The sequence below is a fragment of the Castanea sativa genome, chromosome 6 (genome assembly GCF_040712315.1).
Source record: "Castanea sativa cultivar Marrone di Chiusa Pesio chromosome 6, ASM4071231v1".
NCBI classification, from domain to species: Eukaryota; Viridiplantae; Streptophyta; class Magnoliopsida; order Fagales; family Fagaceae; genus Castanea; species Castanea sativa.
The window spans coordinates 53056777-53080271 of NC_134018.1; the positions used below are offsets into that span (position 1 = coordinate 53056777).

At 35.6% G+C, this 23495-nt stretch overlaps 2 protein-coding genes across 7 annotated transcripts; both read right to left on the reverse strand.

Annotated features, from left to right (window-relative positions):
* Positions 1–653: 653 nt before the first annotated feature.
* On the reverse strand, positions 654–7691 carry LOC142641449 (uncharacterized). Of its 3 annotated transcripts, none has more exons than XM_075815888.1 (6): positions 7553–7691; positions 5327–5495; positions 3163–4007; positions 2874–3061; positions 1020–1192; positions 654–888 (listed from the first exon to the last, which is right to left on the reverse strand). In XM_075815888.1, exons 2-6 carry the CDS (start codon positions 5458–5460, stop codon positions 783–785), a joined length of 1446 nt encoding a protein of 481 aa, XP_075672003.1. In that variant the 5' UTR covers positions 5461–5495; positions 7553–7691; the 3' UTR covers positions 654–782. The 3 variants fall into 3 exon arrangements, with proteins under 3 accessions (XP_075672003.1, XP_075672001.1, XP_075672002.1); XM_075815886.1 differs by having other exon boundaries at positions 2874–3085; XM_075815887.1 differs by lacking the exon at positions 7553–7691 and adding an exon at positions 7201–7431 and having other exon boundaries at positions 2874–3085.
* A 2358-nt stretch (positions 7692–10049) lies between these two features.
* LOC142640400 (uncharacterized) lies at positions 10050–20337 on the reverse strand. Of its 4 annotated transcripts, none has more exons than XM_075814471.1 (14): positions 19654–20337; positions 18198–18284; positions 17815–17918; positions 17564–17614; positions 16922–17093; positions 16486–16806; positions 15466–15669; positions 14848–15360; positions 14466–14675; positions 12751–12939; positions 12294–12481; positions 11616–11768; positions 11013–11094; positions 10050–10927 (listed from the first exon to the last, which is right to left on the reverse strand). In XM_075814471.1, exons 1-14 carry the CDS (start codon positions 20104–20106, stop codon positions 10502–10504), a joined length of 3153 nt encoding a protein of 1050 aa, XP_075670586.1. In that variant the 5' UTR covers positions 20107–20337; the 3' UTR covers positions 10050–10501. The 4 variants fall into 4 exon arrangements, with proteins under 4 accessions (XP_075670586.1, XP_075670587.1, XP_075670588.1 ...); XM_075814472.1 differs by having other exon boundaries at positions 12294–12463; positions 19654–20336; XM_075814473.1 differs by having other exon boundaries at positions 18198–18277; positions 19654–19782.
* Positions 20338–23495: the final 3158 nt, after the last annotated feature.

The following is a 23495-nucleotide window of genomic DNA, read 5'->3' on the forward strand; positions in this document are numbered from 1 at the left end:
TGAGAAAATTAGCTGGGTCTACAGTCCCCATCTCTGCTATATCAACCTGTAAATTGTAATAATTAACCCAGCATTACAACCTATATAACCCTAATACTGGTACCGGGTACATGAACTATGGACTCTAAAAATAAAAGTTATCAAAGAACTTTTGACTCGGATAATTTAAATATATACATACATATATATTTATGTGTGTGTGTGTGTGTGAGGTTAGAAAATGGGACTACTTAGCGATGAATTAAATAATTCAAAAACAGACGGCGATGACTTGATAGGATCCAGTATAGCTCACAATGATGCAAAAATTTTGATCTTGGTTGAATTAAACTCTCAAATAAAAATCGCAAATATGTCAGCATAATAATTCCAAAGAGTCATCACCTATGTACACACATCCTTGGATTCCTTTTGTAGAAATGCCAGAAAAAAAAAAATGAAAGTTGTCTGGTGAATGGAGATTTTTGTCCCTTCAAGGAAATCACCCAAGAACTATGCTAGCTAGCTTTATTGCTAGTTTCTAGGCATCGTATTACCTAATTTAGTACCATCCTGTTAAGGATTGATAAAGTGATATCTCCTTGGTGTAGTCCATATGTTCAAGTGTCCTCAAATGGCCAAAACAACAGGGAGGGGGGGGAAAAACATCAAACTAAAAGAAAGCCAACCACACAACTTTAGATTTACCCAAGTGACATTTAAGCATTATCTGGCAGGTACACTCTTCATCCATGACGCAGTCGGGGAAAAAGAAAATCAAAAGAACTACACTAACAAGGTGATTATTCAGACCAAAATTTCACAAAGGCAGCTATAAATGCTTTAATTGTAGCCAAAAGTGGATTACTTTCCGGTTTGGCAGCTTTGGTTGTCCCTTCCCAAGATTCACTGCCAAAAAATAAGCAAAAGACAAATCAATGATTATATGTGAACCTGTTTAAATGCTCAAAATCTGCGAATAATAGAGCATTACATATCTAAGTGCCAAATTTCAACATGGGTTTACTAGAGATGCTTACAGGTTTATTCTATCTAAAGTTGGATTGCTTCCTCTCTGGGAGTTGCCACCATGTAGATCAGCTTTAGGTTGATTAATGATGGTCTCTGGGGTATTTTCATCTACACCGCTACTGCCAGTACAATTGCCATTAAGAATCTTGATACTGTCATTTGGAGTTGGAGCATTACCAGCCTGCAAAAGCATAATTAATGATAATTCATAAAATAAATTTGCTAAGATATGTTTCTTGTGCATAGTAGGTGTATCACTTCTCAAAAAAAAGTGCATAGTAGGTGTATCACCTCTTCAGTGAATAAATTAGTTTCAGCTTAAGAATGCCAATGGGTGGATTTTGATCATTGTGGAAAGAGAATATTCAAACAGCATAGAATAAATAATAAAAAAATAGAGTTAATCAGAGAGATTAAACGAACAGCAGATTTGCAAGATCATTATGTTCTTACACTGGATAACTACCCCAAGCTACTTTGAACGACATAACATGACAAAATTGACGACCAATATCATGGGCACATCCAATTACCACATAGACCCATGCAGGCATACACATTATGCACATCAATGTTCTGAAGCCCAAGGCATTGTTGTTGGGACCCAAACAAGCACAAGGCCTAAACATCTTATTTGGAAAATCTTGCTAGATAAATTAATTAGAAATTTCAGGCACTAAATATTCATAAAAATTTTACCACGCAATTTCAAGAGTAAGGTCTTTTGCTTGTTTGGTATTTGTTGGGTGATGCCACAAAGGGTAGTGGATTTGTTGGATTGTTGGTCATGCAATTTCAAGCGACATCACAAATAGCTATATGGAGGATTGTGCCGCATTGTTTAATGTGGTGTATCTGGCGGGAACGGAATACTAGAAGTTTTGAGGGATGCGAACGGTCCATTCTTGAGTTTAAGTCTTTTTTTCTTTTTTACTCTTCTCAAATGGTTATAGTTTTACCAGCTTCTTCTTGTCTTTCCCTTCCTGTTTTGCTTGATCATTGTAATTTGGTTTCTTGATGTTTTTGCCTCTTTAGTACATTTCCTATGTATTGAGCTATGTTCTTTTCAATAAAAATTTTATGTTACTTATCAAAAAAAAAAAAGCACCACATGCAAACATTTTTCAGACCCCTCAACATCAAAGCAAGAAAAAGGTAAATATGAAGTGAGGCATCAAAAGGTTTTATAGAAAAAATAACCATCTAGAAAGTGTTGTATATTTCCAACTATAGGTATAAATCAGGGGTTACTAGGGAGTCTAAAAGACATTGTCATTGAAAGACGAAATATGAGAAAGGTAATAACTTGAAGATGATATCATTTTTATTGAAGCACTACAAATGCCCATATATGCAAAGCAACCTTTTAACATGAGCTAGGCACTAGATACAAGCACTGGACTTGTTTTATAGGTAATTACACATCAACCCAGTGGGTCTTAAGCCCACAACCTCACCCTCCACCTTGCTCTTACAAAGGGAGGAGGTGGCATTTGAGCTAGATCCCATTGGCTAGATACAGGCACCAAACTGAGATGATCACCTAAGAATTTAAGCCTCAAAACTAGATTAATATCTATAGCATAATTAATGCTTGAACAAATAAGACTACCCACAGGTGGCAATTTTAAATTTTCAATGTAGAGTTCCCAGAAGGTTTAATGGTGCCAAATGATTTATACTTTTCTCCTCACTTGTGTTTCATATATATGGCCAATAGAAAGCAAATAAATAAATCAGCAACCCTGATTTCATTCACAAATCACTAACAATACAATTTTGCAAAAATTAAGAATTCTAAAAGTTTTCACATGCATGCACACATGTGCAAACATACATGTAGAAGTGAACAGAAGACTCACCTTAGCTCCAGTCAGTTCCTGGCTGTTCTCAGATGTCTGGGGTGTTCCAAAATCATTACTAGATACTTTAGCTTCAAGGACTTCAATGCTCTGAGTAGCATGCTTAGTATCTTCTCCAGGGATTAAATAATTTGAGCTTTCCAATGATGGCCCTGAAAGATCTTCTACTACTTCCTTTTCCACTGAAGCTGAATTTCTCTCAAACAAAAGACCTGAAAGGATTGCCACTGCTTTATCATTTAACAAAAAAAAAATTGTGTGGAATTCATTCCATCAGATTGAAAATTACCACTGCCTGGTTCCAACTCCAGCTTTCCATTCTCTTTTTGTCCTGCAGGATTATTTAAAATTTTTGATTCTCCTAAACTCCCACCCAAGCTATCAGTTGTCTTAGTAACACGCTGTAATGGAAATGTCTCTACTATAACATCTGCTACTATAGAATTTACTTTAGCCTTAGATGCTCTCAGTTCTTCAGTGTTCCTATCTGCTTCTGAAGGTTCACCTACTTGGTAGTCAGTACATGTCAGCTCAATAGAGTTTTTGTTTTTAACATCTAGCTGGCTTCCATTGATGGTTTGCCTGTTGTCAAGCATCTGATTTTCTGGTTCAGTGAAATGCCCATCAGAAAAAGAGACTTGCTCTTCATTTTCTATTGTAGGAGTTATTTTGGCCATTGATGCAGCCCATTCTTCCTCAAGATGTTTCTCTGCTTCAGAAGGTTCATCTACTTGCAACTCGATACAAGTTGATTCATCAGATTTTTTATCTTTTACATCTACCTGAGTTCCATTTACAATTCGCTCAAACATCTGATGGTCAGGTCCAGTATCATGCCCATCAGAAACTATGACTAGTTCTTCTCTTGTACCCTGGTGACGATTGGATAAAAGATGAGTCTCTTTGGATACTAGTGATGGAGGAATTTGAGGTTCTGTAGCCATTGAAAAGAGTGGATCTTGTTCCAAGAACTGATAACTGCTCTGCTCCTCTGGACTCAACATAGCAGGGCCCAGCACTCTATTTTCCTGGATTATTTCTCGAACAATCTCCCGTACTGTGTAGAAAGACCCACCAACTTCCTTGTGTGTGAGATTAAGTGATGGAAAACTCCCATTGTTTGTCTTTTGATACCTGCAAGCAAGTTTACCAAAAATAAAGGGTATAATCAGCTTTTAAATAGCTATTTTCAATAGCACGGCAAATGAAACCTAGAAACTTGAACAGCCTTACAATTTACAAAAACGTGCAATTAATTAAGTAAAAGAAAACAATTTGCAACTTAATAGGTTCTAAAGAATCTAAACATAGACTTAGATACAATAAAAATATTTTGTTTGCAAAAAAAAAAATGCACTTTTAGGTTACAAATAATCCTTTTAAAAGACAAAATGTATGTCCTATGAAATATACACCAATAGAAAACCAGTCCTACAAAACAATTTTTGGATAAGTCCAGTCTGACAAAACAATTTATTGTAGACTAATATAATAAGCAATTTTCCAATTTCCTTTTTGTAATAAGTGAATTTGCTAATTTCTGTATGTACCACATTCACATTATGAATCTTCTTATTAACTTATAATGGAAAACCAGTCCTACAAAACAATTTTTGGATAAGTCCAGTCTGACAAAACAATTTATTGTAGACTAATATAATAAGCAATTTTCCAATTTCATTTTTGTAATAAGAGAATTTGCTAATTTCTGTATGTACCACATTCACATTATGAATCTCCTAATTAATTTATAATGGATTTCATCACTGCGATGACGTCTCCAATGGTCTCTAGATTAAATAGCATATCCACACTCCATAAATAAGTGTGGAGTGTAAGTCAGAGGTTCAATCCATTTGCCTATCAACAAAAAATGAAGTCTCCTGGTTAAATATGAAACTCAGTATTACCAAATGCACATGTTATTCAGTTGAACTCCAAGATCAAGCTTAACAATAACTTATATTACTAGATTTCCAGAAAAAAAGAGCCACTTTCTTATAATTAGTAAACGGATGCTTATGACAAGTCTCACTTCAAAGTTGGTCTTAAAGCAAAACAAATGATATCATTTTGTGTTTATGTATCTACGTAGTTTAGTGTTGGTTAAGACATGCTACCAAACCTACTTTCCTTAAATTTCCAATAATAATAATAATTAATTAATTAGAAATGAATCTCTGATTTTTATGATAAACACTCAAAGAAATGACCTACAACTCAAATTGTCGGTAACTTGTCACATCTTGCTCAATTACTTTGTCAGCTACTACAATTAAGAGATGATAATACTATATTACAGCATAAGAGAAAGATATACTAGAAAAGAGTGTGCACCAGATTCACTTTTTGAAAGGATAGAGGGAGTAGTGGGAATGATTAGGGATGTTTAGAAAATGACTTTATACCATCTATACCAAATTCTGAATAAAGGGAAACTATAATTCAATTACTTCTTTATAAAGGATTCAACCATTGCCTTCCTCTCCTCCTTTGAACGCCGAATCCGAGACTTCCTCCCTTCAGACTCATTCCCTTTAGCTAGGGCAAAAGTTTGCCCAACCCAGCCAACCTTCACAGCATACATGATGTTTAGAAGCGTACTGCCTTTAGTGTGCAAACCTACATGCATCACAACCAGTATCAGACATTTGTGTTCACAAAAATCTTCCTTTCCTGGTATGAGTAAGCTAGAAACACGAGAAATCAGATAAGCATGACTATCTAAATGCAGCCAAAATATGAAGATTTTCATTTGTAGAAATTTATGGTACAGGTTTTGAAGGCCCTGTTCATGGCCTCTTTGTAGACTAGTTAGGCAGTCATGTCAGCAGACAAAATTAGTGAGTGGACATTCTACAGACTCCACCCAGAGTATCAAGATGCCAGCTTTCAATACTAAGTCATGTAAATCACAACTGTATACTTTATTTTAATTCTCATGTTAACAAAAAGCAATGAGGGTCATTACCAGAACAATAGATTATCCAACGATCATCAAACAAAAAATCCACCAAGATAGATCCGATTTGAAAACATCATTCAATGTTATACAACACCCATTCATGTGAAATACAAATACAATTGTGCATGGAAAAAAATATATAATAATTGGATAAAATAGTAATTAAAATGGTGACAGGTGTCCACATCATTGAACACCAAGAGCTAATTACATATGTGCAACCACAAGCTTTATATGCACTATTGATACATAATTTAAATGTTGGGAAAATACATAAACACTCACATGCACACACACACAAAGATCTAATATTTTATTTTTTGGGGTGCACTTGATTTTGCTGTCATCTATTTATAGTGTCCTCCTGGTCAGTAAGTAAGTTCACACAAGTAACACAGAGAGCATCTTTCTAAGACTATTTGGAACTTCCTGCCTTTATGCAGTTGCATTGAATATGAAAATATCACAGGTAAAACTTCTCCTTTTCTCTTGGCCTACTTCTCTTTTTTTTTTTCTTTTTTTGGCTTGATAACAGAAAAACTATGAAGCATTAAACGAAGAATTCAACCTGGAATCACTTGTTATCACCCTTTGAAACTGATCTCCAATCAGTTTGTGTATAACATTGAACTATTTCCTCTCTAGAGGGTGGACCTTGCCGGTGTCATGTTCGAGAATAGTACCGAATTTTAGTCAGTACACCATACATTGCAGAAGTCAGTAGCCATAAACAAAGCGGTTAACTAATGACAACAAAAATTATCCTCTTTCACTACATAGTCCTCCATTAGCCAGGGTTATACTATATCCTCTCAATGGATTTTCACTCTTTTTGGCTTATCCCTAGAACTTCCCCGTGTTAATCAAACCAAATTTTTGAGGTAGGCTCAATTGAGTAGATGTAATTACTTTTTCATGACCCAAAAACAAGTTTCCAAAATTTCCAAATTCTAGCTCACTCCATCACCTAAATGTACTCAGAAAATTAACTAAACATGCTCAAACATTATCTCCAATTACATGAGTTATTTCTTCCAACCAAAAATTCAACATCCCAAACAAAGATCAAGTAGAAAGAAAAAAGCAACATAACGATCGTTTTGCACGATACAAGCCCAAAACATCATCCACACCACAGAACTACGTGAAGAAATTTTAATAAGTCAAAATTTGTAACTAAAATGAGGAATTTAGAATCAAAGTCACATATAGTGGTTGAAATCACACAGGATAAGACCCAAGCCAAATACTTAAAAAATGAACAGACACACGTATGACCCACAACACAAAAGAGGTAGTAATAATAAATAAATAAATAAACCAGAAATCATAAGAAACAAACACTATTAGTCTAATGCTTACATTGAATTATTATGTGGGGCAAGACCAAAAATTGAGGAAATGATAACAGAATTAAGCACAAGAATAGAGCTCGAAAGTGATAGGTTCAATTCCAAACATGAACACACCAGACCCATGTATAATCCACAACAAAAAATGAGGTAAAACATAGAAAACCCAACAACCAAAATCGACAAAAAATGATATCAGTACGATGCCCAGATTGAATTTCAACTGAAAAAAAAAAAAAAAAAAAAAAAAAAAAAAAAAAAACATATGGGGGGACAAAACCAGGAAATGATACACACAAAACTGAAAGCTTAGCAGCAAGAAATAACGTACGTGAGAGTGAGAGTGAGAGTGAGTGTAGTACCTGGACATGGAACAGAGGGAGAGAGAGATTAGAGGCTTTTGGGCTTTTAAAAAACCCTACTGACAAATGCCAACTCGGTGAAGAGAGTAAAAAAGGTTAGAGTTTAGTGACTCTGTAACCCATAATTGAGCAATTTCCAATTCCAATTGGTCCAGAGCAAGGCAGGGCGGGAGTTTGGTAATTTTTTTAAGTTTGGGGTGGTAAAAAGGGAAAATACGGTACTTATCTTGGGCTTTCATTTGGATTTTAGGCCCAATTTGACATTGGATCATTTATGATTTATGAGCTAGCTTCAAGGGTTGATTTTGTTGTCTTTTGATAAATTCTTTTAGTCACAATTTTGGATGAAGAAAGAGCTTGAGAAGGATCCAGCACTTGCAAACGAAAACTGGGATAGGTTTCTTCCAAAATTCAAAAAGAAAAAAAAAATTGGATGGAGGTTTGAAACATTGGATATCTCCGGTAGAAACACTAGAATGTTGAGTTGAGTTGAGTTACAACTTATATTTAGTAAGTTGATTTCTATTAAGAACTCAATAGTTTTTAACAGGAACAAATAAAAATTGTAGGAGAATTGAATTAATTCAAGGTATTCACCCTTGAGAGAGAGAGAAAGAGAGATGCACTAATGTACTACGAAATTGGTTTATTCTTCAATGATAGAAATGTAATTACAAGTCAGTATTTATAAAACTATAAAACTATTCTATTGGCCCATATGGCCTTATCACAATGGTCATAGTATTCCTCATGTGCACATTAATAATTCCAATATATGTTAAATGTGGTTAACATACTTGGAATTATAACCAACTAACTAACTAAATGCAATATTACAACAAATTTTATCTATATATCTACACCGATTTAGATTCCTAACAATTTCGTTGTTTGTGTGCAAAACTCAACACATGTAATGTGCCATACAAGGAGACAAGTAATCCTTTTACTTATCTCGGTGGAATGGTTTCTCTACTATAATTATAATACATTCGGCATAAAAAATAAAATAAAAAATGCACAACCCATTTGTTGCCTAATCCTTCAAGAACAAGAAGCTCGGATTTGTATTAAATGACTATAATAGAGCACGACCCAAATATATTGAACACGGCCTTTGTCGCACTCGGTTTAGCAGTAATGCAAAATTTGTGAGAGATGGTGCAAGCTTGCAGCATTTGCCTTGGACGATCTGTCTCATGGCCATTTATTTATATATTGACTTTGTCTAAATATTGCTTAAAAAGAACAATGTAGTTTGATCTTGCAAAAGTTGTCCTCGCATGTATGTAAATGTGAATGCATAACCAAAAGAATGCATTAATTTTAGAGAAAATGCAAAAATATCTTAAATTTTAGGTCAAAATCAAACTAACACATGTTCTTATAATTTGAATTTAGAAGCCCTTAATCTAAAATCAAAATCAATCACTCTTGTTGTAACATTTGGTTCGAGGAATCCAATTGGTGATGAAAAACACACATTATAATCTTTTATAGCATGTAAGCCTATTTTTAAAACAGTCATAGAGAGCCAAATTGTAGTTCTAACAATCCCCCACCCCTCCCCTCTCATGATGACACTCCCATGACTCAAACCAATGACCTTAGATCTGATACTACTTATCGGGCTATGAGCTAAAGACATACCCAAGTCTTTTATAGCATTTGACATTGTATTCCACATTTATTTTTAGAGCAGTTGTAGGAAGCCAAATTGTGGTCCTTCCAACATCTTTCAAGTTTCAACATCTACTTAAGAATGTAATACTTTTTTTGAGAAACAAACACACTCACACAAGAGAGAGAGAAAGGGGTTCTAAAACAAAGGCATTCCACAACTCCACTCAAAAGTCATGGTAACTTTTAAAGGAAGGTGGGGCAAATTATACTACACACAACACACTCTCTTAAGCAATGTGGGACAATTACCCATTCTTTTTTTGAGAAACAAACACACACACACAAGGGAGAGGGAAAAGAATGTAATACTTGATGTACAAGAATATAAGTATGCTCTCATTTCTTTTGATTAAAACTTTGATAAGAGTCTAGGAAATGTGAGATTCTTATATTCAATTTACTTTAAATAATCTTATAGGAATTAATTATTCTTCTCACAATATCCTTATAATTATAAATACAATTTACTTTAAAACTATTATACACACACACATATATATATATATGAGCAATGAATTAAATCAAATATCTTAAAATAATTATCAAACATGAATGACATACAAGAACCTACTTCAACCTATCATAATAATTTCTAATAACTCAGTGACGCCAAAAGCCTTATAACTCAGTAGAATAGCCTGGTCTCCTTTACAAGTAGAACCAAGGGCCCCCAACAAAAAGTTATAACCATTTTCTGAGTCACTGGTGCCTAGTGGCTCCTAGAAACATCTGGATCCATTCTAGCAAGCAACTATACTTCTGAAGAAACAGAGTGAAATCAAAACAGAACCAGCTCCAAGCATGAAATCAGCCATTTTTGTCGTCAAAATTGCCATTCCTCTTGTTGAATGAATATACAGTAATGAAAGAATACAACTTTATACTTGCTAAATTGAATGATTTCAACTGTATAAAAGAATATCAATGAATGTTGGGTACCCCTCTCAGAACCCAATATCCTCTGTGCTGCTAGAAATGACCGAGTAAAAAGGCCTCGAAAGCTAGCGAGCCACAATTGCTTGGAAGCTACGTGTCTACCCTCCACTTCATTTGAGTATTATGTATATAAAGTAAAAGTGAGAAAATACTAACAGAATCATTTTTTATGTACTACTCCTGATGCAGTTAGAATGAACGAAGCTTCTCCTCAGTCTGAAAGTGCCTTTTCCAATTCCCATGTTGGAGAAAAATCATGGGTTTAGTAACAGTGTTAGGAGTCAAAAGTGTTCCCAGAGTTAGAATTGAGTAGTTCTGACTATATGCTTCCTATTCTGCAATTGTCTTCTGCCTTTTTTTTGGATCAATAACTGCAAGTGTCTTCTGCCTATAACCGTACTTCTGCCTTTCACGAAGTTTCTCTCTTGTTTTTCTCTTCTTGTCCATCTTCAGCCTATATCTTTCCTCCCTCTCCCTTTCATAAATCCCTTGCCAATGCACTTCCCCTGTTAATGGCCACAACCACATCTCACGGGGATGATCACCATCATCTGCAGCCTCTGCTAAATCTTCATCCATACTCTTCAACAATGTAAAATTAAAGTATTTTGCCCACATGAATCCCTTGCGTTGTTCAACTGGGTGCTGCTCTTCCAGTGAACCTGTGTGTGGATCCATGTAGACCATATTTCTAGCACTATGATAAGCCCAAACATTGACCAGTAGTTCCAATACACGACAATAACAGTGCTGTTTCTGTTGATCATAAAACAAACAAAGGTAAGGAATATTACCCTCCCACAATAACAAAATCAAACAATTTCAGACCCACACTACTTGCCTCAAGCTCAGAGGATCCCAACAAGCACATATTAATTTTACCAGAGTTGGTGTGCAAGGCATCAAGAGAATCAGTAAACATCCTGCAGCTCAATAAGAAAAATTCAGTTAGTTTCATTTACAGAACCTCTCCTATGTTAGTGCTTTGTGTTGTATTTTTTGCTCGCAGCTAGTCCCAAGTATGGAAAAAAGGAAGGTTGCAGTAGGTTGATGGCCAGTGTAAAATTTAGTCACTAATCATGAATGGATCCTACTCATTGGGGCATCTAAATCCCAATTAGTCTGTTGAGGATCCATAGCCAATCCCCAAAGTTTTTTTTGGGACTACGGCTTTGCTGTTATTTTTGTTTCATTTACAGTCAAACTTCAAGTGATAACTGTATCATGATGTGCTATAATGAAATGGAAAACTGCAGGTGAAAAATCCCAGATTCTGAAGGCCCGTTTGGTACATATGTTTAAAAACTAAAAATTGTTGTTTGAAAATATTTGTGGAAATACGTGTGGGTGAAAATGTGTGTGAAAATGCGTGAAATATTGTTTAAAAACTGAAAATTGTTGTTTGAAAACACCAACCAAACACCCCTGATTCTCTGTAAATTACCGGGAAAACATTATGAACTCCAGAAAGGAAGGGGTTGGCATCACCCAGCTGTGCAGAGCGGACCAGTAACCACCATCTTCTGGCATGGGCGGAAGAGCTTCTACATGCAATGGCAATCCATACATCCGGCGGAATGCATCTTCAAAAGCAGACCTGCAAGCATTTAGATTTCAAAAAATAAGTTAAATCTAAAATAACATCCATCTGTATATTAAAAAATAATTTAATTTTCAAGTTAACCCCCATAATTGAGGTACAAAATAACCAACAACGCTAGTCAAAGCACACTGGATTTATGGAAATAGAAAAACCCTGCCCTTCCATACCCCAAACACTATTAAAGAGGAAGTGGCACCAACCCTTTCCATGTATGATTATAACAACAGTGCCAAAGCAATTTTAGGGTCTAATGGTCCAACAGTCCACAACTTTATTGAATGCATAATTAAAACGGTAACTCAAACCATTCTATCAAATTGGTTCAAAGTACACCATTAGCAGCCATTACTGTCACTGTTGGAAAGTTCACCTTCATACATACATATATACATACATACAACAAGACGTACATGGCCACACCCTTTCCAAACAATGGATGAACATGTACACATCAGGATTAAAATCAAATCATTAAACCATCCATACATAACTATATTACAAATTATACTAATAACATGCCTGCAGTGTCCTCCATTTAAGATGTCACACATGGACCAAAAAGTGAGCACGTCATTGCTTCCTGTTACTCCATCCTTGTCCACCCGTGCCCAAAAGTATATTACATCTCCTGTAGTTTTCTCTCGTATTGTTTCTTCCAATACTTTTTCAGCTTTTAAGGACAACGAAGTCTGCTTCAAGAAATGAGACTGAGCAATAATGGCAATTACGAAAAAACTGATAATGAATTTCAAGAAGAATATACCAGGTTCAGCAGCATATTTGAAAAAAATGTAATAATTTGAATCCTATAAAAACTACTTTATTCATTAACTATCAACTTTGTAATTGAGATTTTAAAGTTTCTTCAGTTAAAAGGGTCACCTCAGATACAAAAATTCAAAAATCATGAATTTCATATACGAAACTCCGAAAAATTAAAAAATATTCAAAGGTAGACTACCAACACAAGAAATACCTTCCTACCAGCAGCACGCCATGATTGAAACCCTATCCAAGGTCTTCGATGAATGTCATCCACCTTATTTGCAATAGAGAACATTCCCCCAATCTCACATAGAATATCCCGATAGTAAGAGTCTTTCAAAAAGGGAAGCCGCCCTGCTGCATTAACATCATCCGATCTCAACCTCCGTTCTCTTAAAGTCTGCAGATTAAATTATAGATGATTTTAATAGGAATGTATATGAAACAAGCCATTTTAAAAAATATATATTAGTTTCATTTCTAGCCTAAATTTTGAATGAAAATAACAAATAAGCAGGTTTCATCTCAATGGGGAATAAATCATTCATTTTTTTTTTCGATAAGTAAGAATGATATATATATATATACACACACATGAAAGGCTACTCTATGCATGAAGAATATAGAGCAAACCCAGAAAATACAAGAAGAATAAAGCAGAGAAAAACATAAAAGAAAACCAAACAACAGAAAAATTACAAAAGAAAAAGGGAGCAAAGAAAAGAAGGGAGGGAATCACTAGACGTGAGTCCCCACGCCGAGACCAATCAAAAAGAGTTACACTAAAAGAAGCAAGCAACTGACCACTGAAGCTATCCAAATCCTCAAAAGTCCTCCGATTTCATTCCTTCCAATTACACCATAGGATGCACAACGGGACTAAGTTCCAAATCTGAGACGAATGCTTCCCCAGCCAATTCCACCAGCCAAAAAGCAAGTCTGGTATCGATCTAGGTATAACCCAAGACAGGCCAAAAGTTATAAAAACAAAGCTCCATAACCGATAAGCCATCTCACAATGAAGAAGTAAGTGGTCTACCGTCTCTCCACCATGACGGCACATAATGCACCAATCCACAAAATCCAAATCCTCAATCTCAAGTTGTCTCCCGTTAGGATCTTATTCCAAGCTACACACCAAAAAAAAAAAAAAAAAAACTCACCTAGGGTCCTTTGCTCTCCAAATAGCTTTCCAAGGAAAGACAGTTGAGGGAGAATCCCTTAATTTGTTATAATATGACCGGATGTCAAAAGCCCTATTAAGCTTCAATTTCCATCTCATCCGGTCTCCAACATCCATAGGAGGAGTATTGGCTCCCAATATATGAAGAAAATGCAACCCTTCATCCATCTCCCAATCATTAAAATCTCTAATAAAACGTACATCCCAAATTCTTCTCTCCTCCACCCCTTGCCTTGGCAAAGAAGCTTCAATAGAAACCTCCTTATCAATGGCAATACCATACAGCCTTGGAAATGCCAAATGAAAAGGTTGATCCCCATACTACCCATCTTGCCAAAACCTCACTCTATTCCCCAACCCAACAACAAACTGACATTCTTTGCTGAAATCCTCCCATCCCATGCAAATACCTCTCCACAAACCACACCCATGAACTCTCCTACCCAGCTTTGAGGCCCATCCCCCCATTCTTCCCCATATTTTGAAGCTACCACCCTCCTCTATAACCGATCCTCTTTCTCTTTTTCTTTTCTCTAATTCTTCCCAGGGGTAGGAAGCAATCTCAACAAAACAGAAATCCTAGAAGGTTATACGGTCTAATTATATACCTTAAGCAGAATATATCAAGAATGATTTGTATTTAAAGAAAAAAAAAAGGATCTTCAGGGAGGATAACAGGAGGAAAATGAAATAAAGAAAACATTGACCAAATAAATGTTGCAATATAAATAAAAGGAACTCACAAGACTTAAACCACGGTACAAAGAACCATGGTGCAAGAATGGCCAGGACCCAGCTCCACTGTAGATCTCATAAATGCACACAGTCTGGCCTGTCCTCTCAAGCTCTCCCTCATCCCTTTCATTTGCTTCAAACTTAAGTTTTTCAGCTTTGCGAGCATTACGATAAAGATCATCCCATGATCCAAGGTTTCTCTCCATTCTATCTTCAAGCTACAGATCAAGAAATAATCATCAAATTTAGCTGTCTTCTGAAGAAAAGGACTTGAAACACTGAAATTCTTTTTCTTTTTTCCTGCCTGCAAGGGGTGGGGGGTTTATTTTGGAGAGGTAGGGGGGGGGGGGGGGGGAAGGAAGGCACTGTAAATGCAAGATAACACCTTACCTCCTCCATTTCTATCCTCTCATCCTCTTCAGAACTTTCTAATACCCTCAGAACATCCCAATCTAGTTTAGTCAGCATATCTTCTGACAGAATCCCAGTTCCGTTAGCATAGCCATCGGTTGAATAAACAAAATTAGTAAACTCTTCTTCAAGAGCATAAACAACACTGTACTTTCTCAACAAAGTAGCCTTCTCATCAACGTTTTGCATGTCAACAGTTCCCATTTCTATTTCCTTCCTGAACAGATTCCACTCCCATGCCCCTTGTTGAAGCTGAGAAATAGAACCTGGCAGCATGGCATCTGATGAAAAATTGAGTACATTTTCCAGTAGCCTCGCATATCCAGTAATGCATTCTGAAGCCAGTATGTTCTTAGCAAGCAATTTTCCAGAGGAAGCAACTGTTTGAGCAAACTTGGAAAGTTTTCCATTTGAAATCAGAAGTGAGAAAGCCCTCATCAAAGCATCAGGGTTATGTTTTGGGAAAAAAATTCCATGGATTCCATCAACAACCTGTAATTTCAGAGACCACTTTGAAAATGTAAGAAAGAGAACTGAAGAAACCCCAACAATACAGCAACTAATGAACCCAAAGGAAAATAACTTGAATGAACTCACATATTTTTTCAAGACAGGAAAATCAGGTGCAATAACAGGGATTCCAAAGGTCATTGCTCGGATAAGCAAAGGAGGAAAACCCTGTACATCTTGGTCAGAGCCGTAGAGAACAATGTCAGCCATTAACAACACACTACTTACATCACTATTCAAGCCATAACGCCTCACAGAGCCATCAAGAAGTCCCAGACGTGCAGCAACTTCCTATGCAATAAATTCAAGAATTAATTCACAATTCAAAGAGAAGATGCTTAAGCATACAAATGGAAGTCATGAGGTGAATTGAGCGCATCAGCAGCTGAGTGTAGTAGGTAATGTAATTTTCATAGGACTGCTTCAACAAATTCTGTACTTTTCTATGGCTGGTTCTTAGCTTTACTATATTCTCTTTCTGTTTTTTTTTTTTTTTTGGGCTACATTGAGTTGGGGTTGGGGGATTGAACCCTAGACCTCCTTGTTCGGGAGACTAGGAGGTGCCAACTTAACTTTTTTTTTTTTTTCTATTTAAATAATGTGACTGGGATGCCTTGCTAATTTTCTTATTATCCTTTCTGATATATTATTCACCTACCAAGCAACAAAATAATAATAATAACGCATGTGTGTGTATTGCTAAGAAGATATTGCAGGCACTAAATAGAAGATAAATTAGGCTGTTTAGATTCACAGCTCAAAAAAAACATTACAATCTGACTTAGAAAATATATTGTGATGAAGATATAAACTAATTGAAATTCCTTTCTTTCTTTTTTTCAAAAGCTTGAGGCATACTTCTTTAAAACAATGTGATGTAGTCATTTAGTTTATTAGATAGCCAGAACTTTTTTTTTTTTTTTTTGATAAGTAAGAAGACAGTAGCCAGAAATTATGTCAGACACAATTCCATTATGAATCTTCCATTCACTCATTTGAAAAGAGAGGCACTTGCAGGTATACAGAGCAGTTGAGAGATAAAAAGTGTGAAATTTATAGCAGAAAAAGAGCATAATCTCTACAGTGCAACAATGAATAATTGACTACCTGTAAAGCATCATCATATCCATCAGTAGTATTACCACATAGAAAAACAAATTTAAATGAGCCTCCTTCATCTTTCCTCCTTGCATATTTTGTTAGCAGCGGTCCTATAGCATGCATTGCTACAGCATAGTCCCAGGATAGGTCATTATAGAAGATAGAACTTCCTACAACTAGGACCAACATATCATCTTTACTGAATCCACGGTTCTTCCTTAACTGGTATTTGGACTGGGTCTTACTGTAGCTTTCAGCAGCCCACACATCTACTGGTGATCCAGGAACCACAAAGAAGTTTCCAGTATCAAGCTCACTATATAACATCTGATACAAGAAAGAACAAAATTGAGAACAGAAAAAGAATTTCTAACACAATGCCAGTTGGAAACGAAGCATGGTAGTAAGACATGTATGTATATGCATAAGATAGCAGATTTACCGGCAGAGTGAAATCTGGAAACACAATGACATTAGCTCTACTAAAAGTAGTTTTCCAGTGAGAAACAAGATGCTTCCAACCCATTTCCTCATACCGTAGAAGACGATTTGCAAGGATATCTTCTTGAATTATCCATACAAGTGGTACTGAACAAAAAGGCTCCTGCATAAGGCTGCATAAATATAAAACTCACTAATTATAGCATCTCAAACTAAACTAACACATATATGGAAAAAAAGAAACAAAAAATCAAACACCACAAAAAACCTAAACTGACAGAAGAGAAATATTTCCTCTGTCCATAAAACTGGGGGAGAGAGAGAGAGAGAGAGATGTAACTCAAAACAAACAGCTTCAGTCAATTGCACTATAATCAACAGTGGACCAAAAGGCATCTTGTTTCTCCCTTATGGGTGTGCTCAATTTAACGTCATTGGTAGTGCAAACAAGATCAAAGTCCCAAAAGCCCAAATCATCAACCACTGGTAAAATCATTTGTTTTTAAGAATTGCCTGCAAAGGTAGAAGTGATATGCCATGCCCGTGCAGATCAAGCATAATACAATCTGTGGAGCGCATGCAATAGAAAAACTCTCAAACATAAGTATCAGCATCATGAACTACAGGGAGAATATCAACAAACCTTGAAATGGCCTCTTTTGCTTCTAGGGAATCAACAATGATGCCTTCAAAACTGTAGGAAAAGATCAGAGTTCAACAAGCCATACATAAGCCAACTGGTAGACAATAATGTCAAAAAAGAGTCAATGACCAAAAATTCATTGCACACTGGATGAGCCTTAAAAGAGCCCCCCGCTCAACCACAAAAAATAATAATAAAACAGAATAAACACCCCCCCCCCCAACCCCCCAAAGAATAAAAAGCAAACATACATCAACCAATCTATATGGCCATATTGCTCAGGACCTAAAATTGAAATCCAGCCACCCAGCTGCTCCCACATTGAACGTGCTTTTCCATCCTCTAGTGCAAAAATCTGTCAGACAGTCATCATGAGAATGCATAAACTTTTCAGAACCAGCAGCTGGAAAAACTGTTCAGCGCATAACAAATAAATAAATAAAAACTCCCCAATTATACTTATAAATGGCTGATTTTGATGAGGGATGCATAAACCTCTAACAACATGCCCCTATTACACTCAACTATGTGGGTTATTAAATAACTATTTCAACATGTTTCTCCCATAAAATGGAGAAACAATTGCTATGACTAACAAAAGTGATAATATCATACAGAAATGTAAGACACTCACCTTCAGCACATAACCCAGTTTGTGTAAATTCTTCATCACGGTGATCAACATCAACGACTGTGGATTTTTCTCCATGTTTCCTAAGATCTGACACTCATCGAAATAAGTCATTTTTAACATAAAAAATGCAAATCATTTTAACGCAGAAGAAAGTAATCAACAAACATTCTTTTCATGCAGAGTATGGTTCTGAATGAAATTAATCCACAACACCTCTACATACTAATCAATGGAGCACCTAAAATTGAACTATGGAGATATCAAAGAGACTATTTAGTTCACCACCACACTGCATCCAAAAGACAAGCCTCTGCATGCTTAAATATATCGGTATAAAAGAGAAGGACCATAAGCATCTCAAGAAAAGAGATTATTATATGAGATAGCATTAAAAGAACAAAGACCTTGGGCTCAGGCTGCTTCAATAATTTATAAACTCAAAGAGAAACTGCAATTATTTTACAGTTTTTATTAAAAATTTATTTAACTATAGAAAATATCCATCTTTGATCTTTCATGCCACCAGCAGAGGTCTATTACAGAAAGAAAGTTTGGCCTTTTCACCTGTCTGTCAAAACTTTTTACACTTACATAGAAACTAACAATATAATATCAAAGTTAACCTATGGGGTCCAATAAGTAAACTCTCTTCTAGTCAGTAAGAAAAGGTGCAATCTTGGGAGCTTATGGGGTTATCTTGGAAGACTACAGTCCTGTTTTCCATTAGAGTTTAATTCCATCAAAGCACTCACTATATCAAGTATCATCTTTTACTCTAATGGCCTTTTAAGCAGATATTAACCTTTTTTTTATTTGCTTTTTTCTATTCATTTTGTACAAAATTAGTTATTTCAATACCAATCCATAGTGACCCTCCTTCCCCATTCTTTGCATCTTTTATTCTCATCTTGACAATATGCCATTTTTTCTACTATAATTGTAACTTCAACCCAATATTGGATTTCCAAAAGCCCAAGTGATCGTTACAATGCTCCCCATTTCCTAGCAATATAACAACTAAATATGTCATAAAATAAATACATAACTACTTATGGAAAATCTTGTACACTATTTAAAAAGCTGAATCTTTCCATTCAAGCAAAATGTGCCTCTTACATTATTATAAGACATAAGATTAGCATTTGGATAGCCATTCTTTTCTGTTCAGTTTTCACAGCAACCAAACATAGCATTAATGTGAGCTTTGAAATTCCAACGTACTATAAAAAATAAAAGGAAATAAACTCAAATAACATTCAAGGAAGAACTATTTACTAAAGCAATAACTAGCTCCTATTCATTTCAATTGCAATAAATGCTTAAAAATCAAACTCATAAACTTAATTTACGGTTTCACATAAATGAGATTTACTAATTACATAGAAGCAAAATTGAGTTCAAAAAATCAGATTCAAAACCCAAAAGAAACCGCAAAAAAAAAAAAAAAAAAACTCACAATAGCGAGCCTCGGAGCCCTAACTCCAATCCTCGGCTCCGATCGCAACGAATCGAGACCATCGCTTCTCAAAACCCTAGGCGGCAAGAACTTCAACGTGCTACCGATCCTCAACCCTTCTCTATTCGACCTCCGGCCTCCCCGATCGCTTCCTTGCCTGAACACCGCCGTGATCGAGCTCTGCAACACCATCGACGACATTGCGTAGAGGAACACAGCAAGAAGCACCAAGAAGTAGAACACCGACTTCTTCCCCTTCAGCCAGGGCAGACTCTTGCGGTTGAATCGGGTCGGGTGAGATCGACTGCGGTGAAGAACCGGACGATCGTCCGAGTCGGACTTGACTCGGCTCCGCTTCAGAGGGAAACGGCCGCGGATCGAGCGGAACGCGTCGCCGCCTCCTCCTCCGCCTCCACTGTCGTCAGTCTCAGGCGGAGACGAGCTTCGTCCCATGGAAATAGAAAAAAAAAAATTTTCTTTTCTTTTCTTTTCTTTTTTTTTTCTCGAGAAAGTGACAGAAAAATCAAAAGAGAGTTAGAAAAGAAAATTTGAGATGCGAACAGTGAGAGTTGGCATTGAAAGATAGAAAGAGAGAGAAAGAAAAATTGCTCAGTTTGTCAAATCAAATGTGAATGAATGAATTGAACTCACTCTGTGAGTTCGAGTTCTTTATTTTTTTTATTTTATTTTGTTCTTTAGCTGTGCTTTTATAGGGGCACTTTCTTTTCTAATCTTTTGGTTTTTTTTTTTTTTTTTCTTTTCTTGCACTGATTGGGTAATGGTACTTGAAAGTTGAAAGAAAAGGCACACTTTCCAATCACTATAAAGGTGAAAATGAAAACGCGCTTTTCTTTTTGTTGAACTAGAAAAAAAAAAATATTCTTTTTTGAAAATAAATTTTGGGTAGGTATAGAAAAAATAAATATTCTTGAAAATGACTCTTGGTGTGTTTGTGAATTTTGCTAGGTACAATGCAACCATATCTAGTTTTAACCAGGACATTGTGTTAATGCTTAATTAATACAGCTATGCTAATTAATTACTCAAAACAACTCAATTTATTGAGATTCACACCTAAAGTAGAAAGCCGTGTGTTGTGTGTGTGTGAAATATAAGTGTAACTCTTCAAGTTTAGTGAGTAATTGCAAGATTACAAGGAGTAGAGTGAAGTTAGTTAAGATTACAAGATTTGTTCAAGAAGTGGAGCCAATTCTTTTTCTTTTTCTTTTTTTCGTTTTCTTTTTATGAGAATCCAAGTGAAGCCAAATTGGTTATAGGTAATTTGTATAAATAGAAATCATCATTAATTGAGCTTGTTTTTATTGATTTATTGGATTTTTTAAATTAATTTATAAAAAATAATACAAGTACAATTTTTTTAAAAGTTAACATAAATGGAATAACCAAATAAACTGAATAAGCTAAAAATAAGCTCTAACAGTATACTTTTTTTTTCCAGTTAATCCTTAAAAAAGGGTTTTAAATTTTACTTTTTAAATCCACCCTATTGTTCTTAAACTGACTTAGCTAAAAATAAGATCTAACAATACTTTTATCTAGTTAATCCTTAAAAAAGGTTTTAATTTTAATTTTTAAATCCACCATATTGTTCTTTTCTTGATTACTATCCTGAAATGCAACTTTATCCAATAAACTACATAATAAAATATATAAAAAATAAAATAAAAATTCAGAAATATATTGGTTGTAACTCTTGTGAGGAATTGAAGTTACATCATATATATGAAAATTCTCTGGAGTCTATTAAAAAATATTATTATATCACCAAAAAAATATTATTTTATCATCAATAATTATAAATTACTTTTTTGATGAACAATTATTATAAATTACTACACCATGAAATGAATGTCCTCTTAGGCTGCATTTGTTTCAACGGTAAAGGAAATCGGGAAAGTATTTTATCACCGTGCTTGTTTGGGATGCTCAAAAAATTCGGTAAAAGGAAAAATTAAATCAGTTGACTGTAAAATAAGGAGAAAATATTAAAATAGCATTAATTTTCAAACAATATAGTTAGTAGTTAAGTTTTACAAACTATATTTTTTACTAGCATCTCGAGTCTAAAAGACTCGATTTTGGGGCTATAAATTGAGTCTTTAATGCTCGATTTTTATGGTCTGATTCTATCTGATGTGGCATTTTTTTCACGTGGCGACTACTTGAAAATCGAGTCTCTAAGACTCGATTTACAAGCCAGATGAAATTTGAACTCCACAAAAAAAAAAAAAAAAAAGACCAGGCAGCGCGCCCAGGTCCGCGCGACCTGGGCTGGCCTGGGCGCGCGCGCTGCCTGGGTCGCGCTGCCTGGTCTTTTTTTTTTTTTTTTTTGGGTGGAGTTCAAATTTCATCTGGCTTGTAAATCGAGTCTTAGAAACTCGATTTCCAAGTAGTCGCCACGTGAAAAAAATGTCACATCAGATAGAATCAGACCATAAAAATCGAGCATTAAAGGCTCGATTTATAGCCCCAAAATCGAGTCTTTTAGACTCGAGATGCTAGTAAAAAATATAGTTTGTAAAACTTAACTACTAACTATATTGTTTGAAAATTAATGCTATTTTAATATTTTCTCCGTAAAATAAGAAGGCTTCAGGCGGAAAATCAATTTACACTTTCATTTTACCTTCAAACCATTTCCGTTCTCCTCAGAAAATTTCTCTCCTCACTCGCTCTCATCACGCACGCCAAGCCCAAGCCGAAGGACGGAGAGAGCTATCGCCAGTGAAGACCAAATCCAGTCCCCTACCCACGGCCCCGCCAATTCGATTGCGCCGCTCAAACCCATCTCCGATGAACCCAGCTAAACCCATCCCGATTTCATCACATCCCTATCCCCGACCGTTGTGCCTGCAAGCCCCTTGGCCAGTGAAGGTAGTTTCTCATCTGCTTCACCTTCGTCCTTTCTCTCACTCATCGCCGATCTGACCCAATCCCCCACCCACGCCGTTGCTACCTTTTATATATATATATATATATATATATATATATTATTGTAAAATAACGTTTTTACTTGGGTTTTGGAGGATTGATGGTTGGGGTGACTCATGGGTTTTAGTGGTGGTGCAACGGTGAGTTTAAGCATTGATGGTGGTCGATTGGGGTGATGGATCGTTGGCTACGGTGATTTGTGGGTTTCAATGGTGGTGGATTATGGGTTTTGGTAGATAGTTTTGATATTGATTTAGAGATTAATGAGTTTTGATTTTGATTATAATTTTTTAGATTAATTGGTTATATGGTGGATGATAGTGGCTGGGTTTGTAGTGACGGGTAGTGAATTATTGCAATTTTTTATTATAAAAATTTGTTTGAAACCTAAAAAATGGCTGAAAAAATGTAATAAACTAGTAGAAAATTTACATTTTAAAAATGCTGTCAAACACTTGAAATTATTTTCCAACATAATTTTTAAAATACAACCAAACACTAGAAAATATTTTCCTTTCCTAAAAATATTTTCACCTGAAATTATTTTACACTCAGAAAATATTTTACATACAATCTAAGCACACATGCCATACTGATGAGGAGCAACTTCCAGGCATTAAATAGTATTAATAACAATTAGAATTAAGTTTGCATAAGTAGCCTATCACCACACACCCTTAGTGCGAGGGTCACTTTACAAGTATAAGTGCTTGTAGAGTGTGAAGAGCAAAAGCTAGGGTTCAAGTCTCTAAAAGGGAGTTTCACACACATATACACTTAGATTAGGCTAGACTAGAATTCTATCTTGTATTAAAAAAAAAAAAATCCCCAAGTCACCCAACCACATACATGAGCTTAAATATTTGGTCAATTATTGCAGTTTAATCATG

Coding starts and splice junctions, on each gene's coding strand:
- LOC142641449 (XM_075815886.1), bottom strand. CDS start 5,460: ATGTATGCTGTGAAGGTTGGCTGGGTTGGGCAAACTTTTGCCCTAGCT. Junction 4,008..5,326: donor GTTGAATCCTTTATAAAGAA/GTAATTGAATTA, acceptor ACTTGCTTGCAG/GTATCAAAAGACAAACAATG. Junction 3,086..3,162: donor GGAGTTGGAACCAGGCAGTG/GTAATTTTCAAT, acceptor CAATCCTTTCAG/GTCTTTTGTTTGAGAGAAAT.
- LOC142640400 (XM_075814471.1), bottom strand. CDS start 20,106: ATGGGACGAAGCTCGTCTCCGCCTGAGACTGACGACAGTGGAGGCGGA. Junction 12,940..14,465: donor TGTACCGTGGTTTAAGTCTT/GTGAGTTCCTTT, acceptor TTTAATCTGCAG/ACTTTAAGAGAACGGAGGTT. Junction 11,095..11,615: donor GAGTTCATAATGTTTTCCCG/GTAATTTACAGA, acceptor ATTGAGCTGCAG/GATGTTTACTGATTCTCTTG.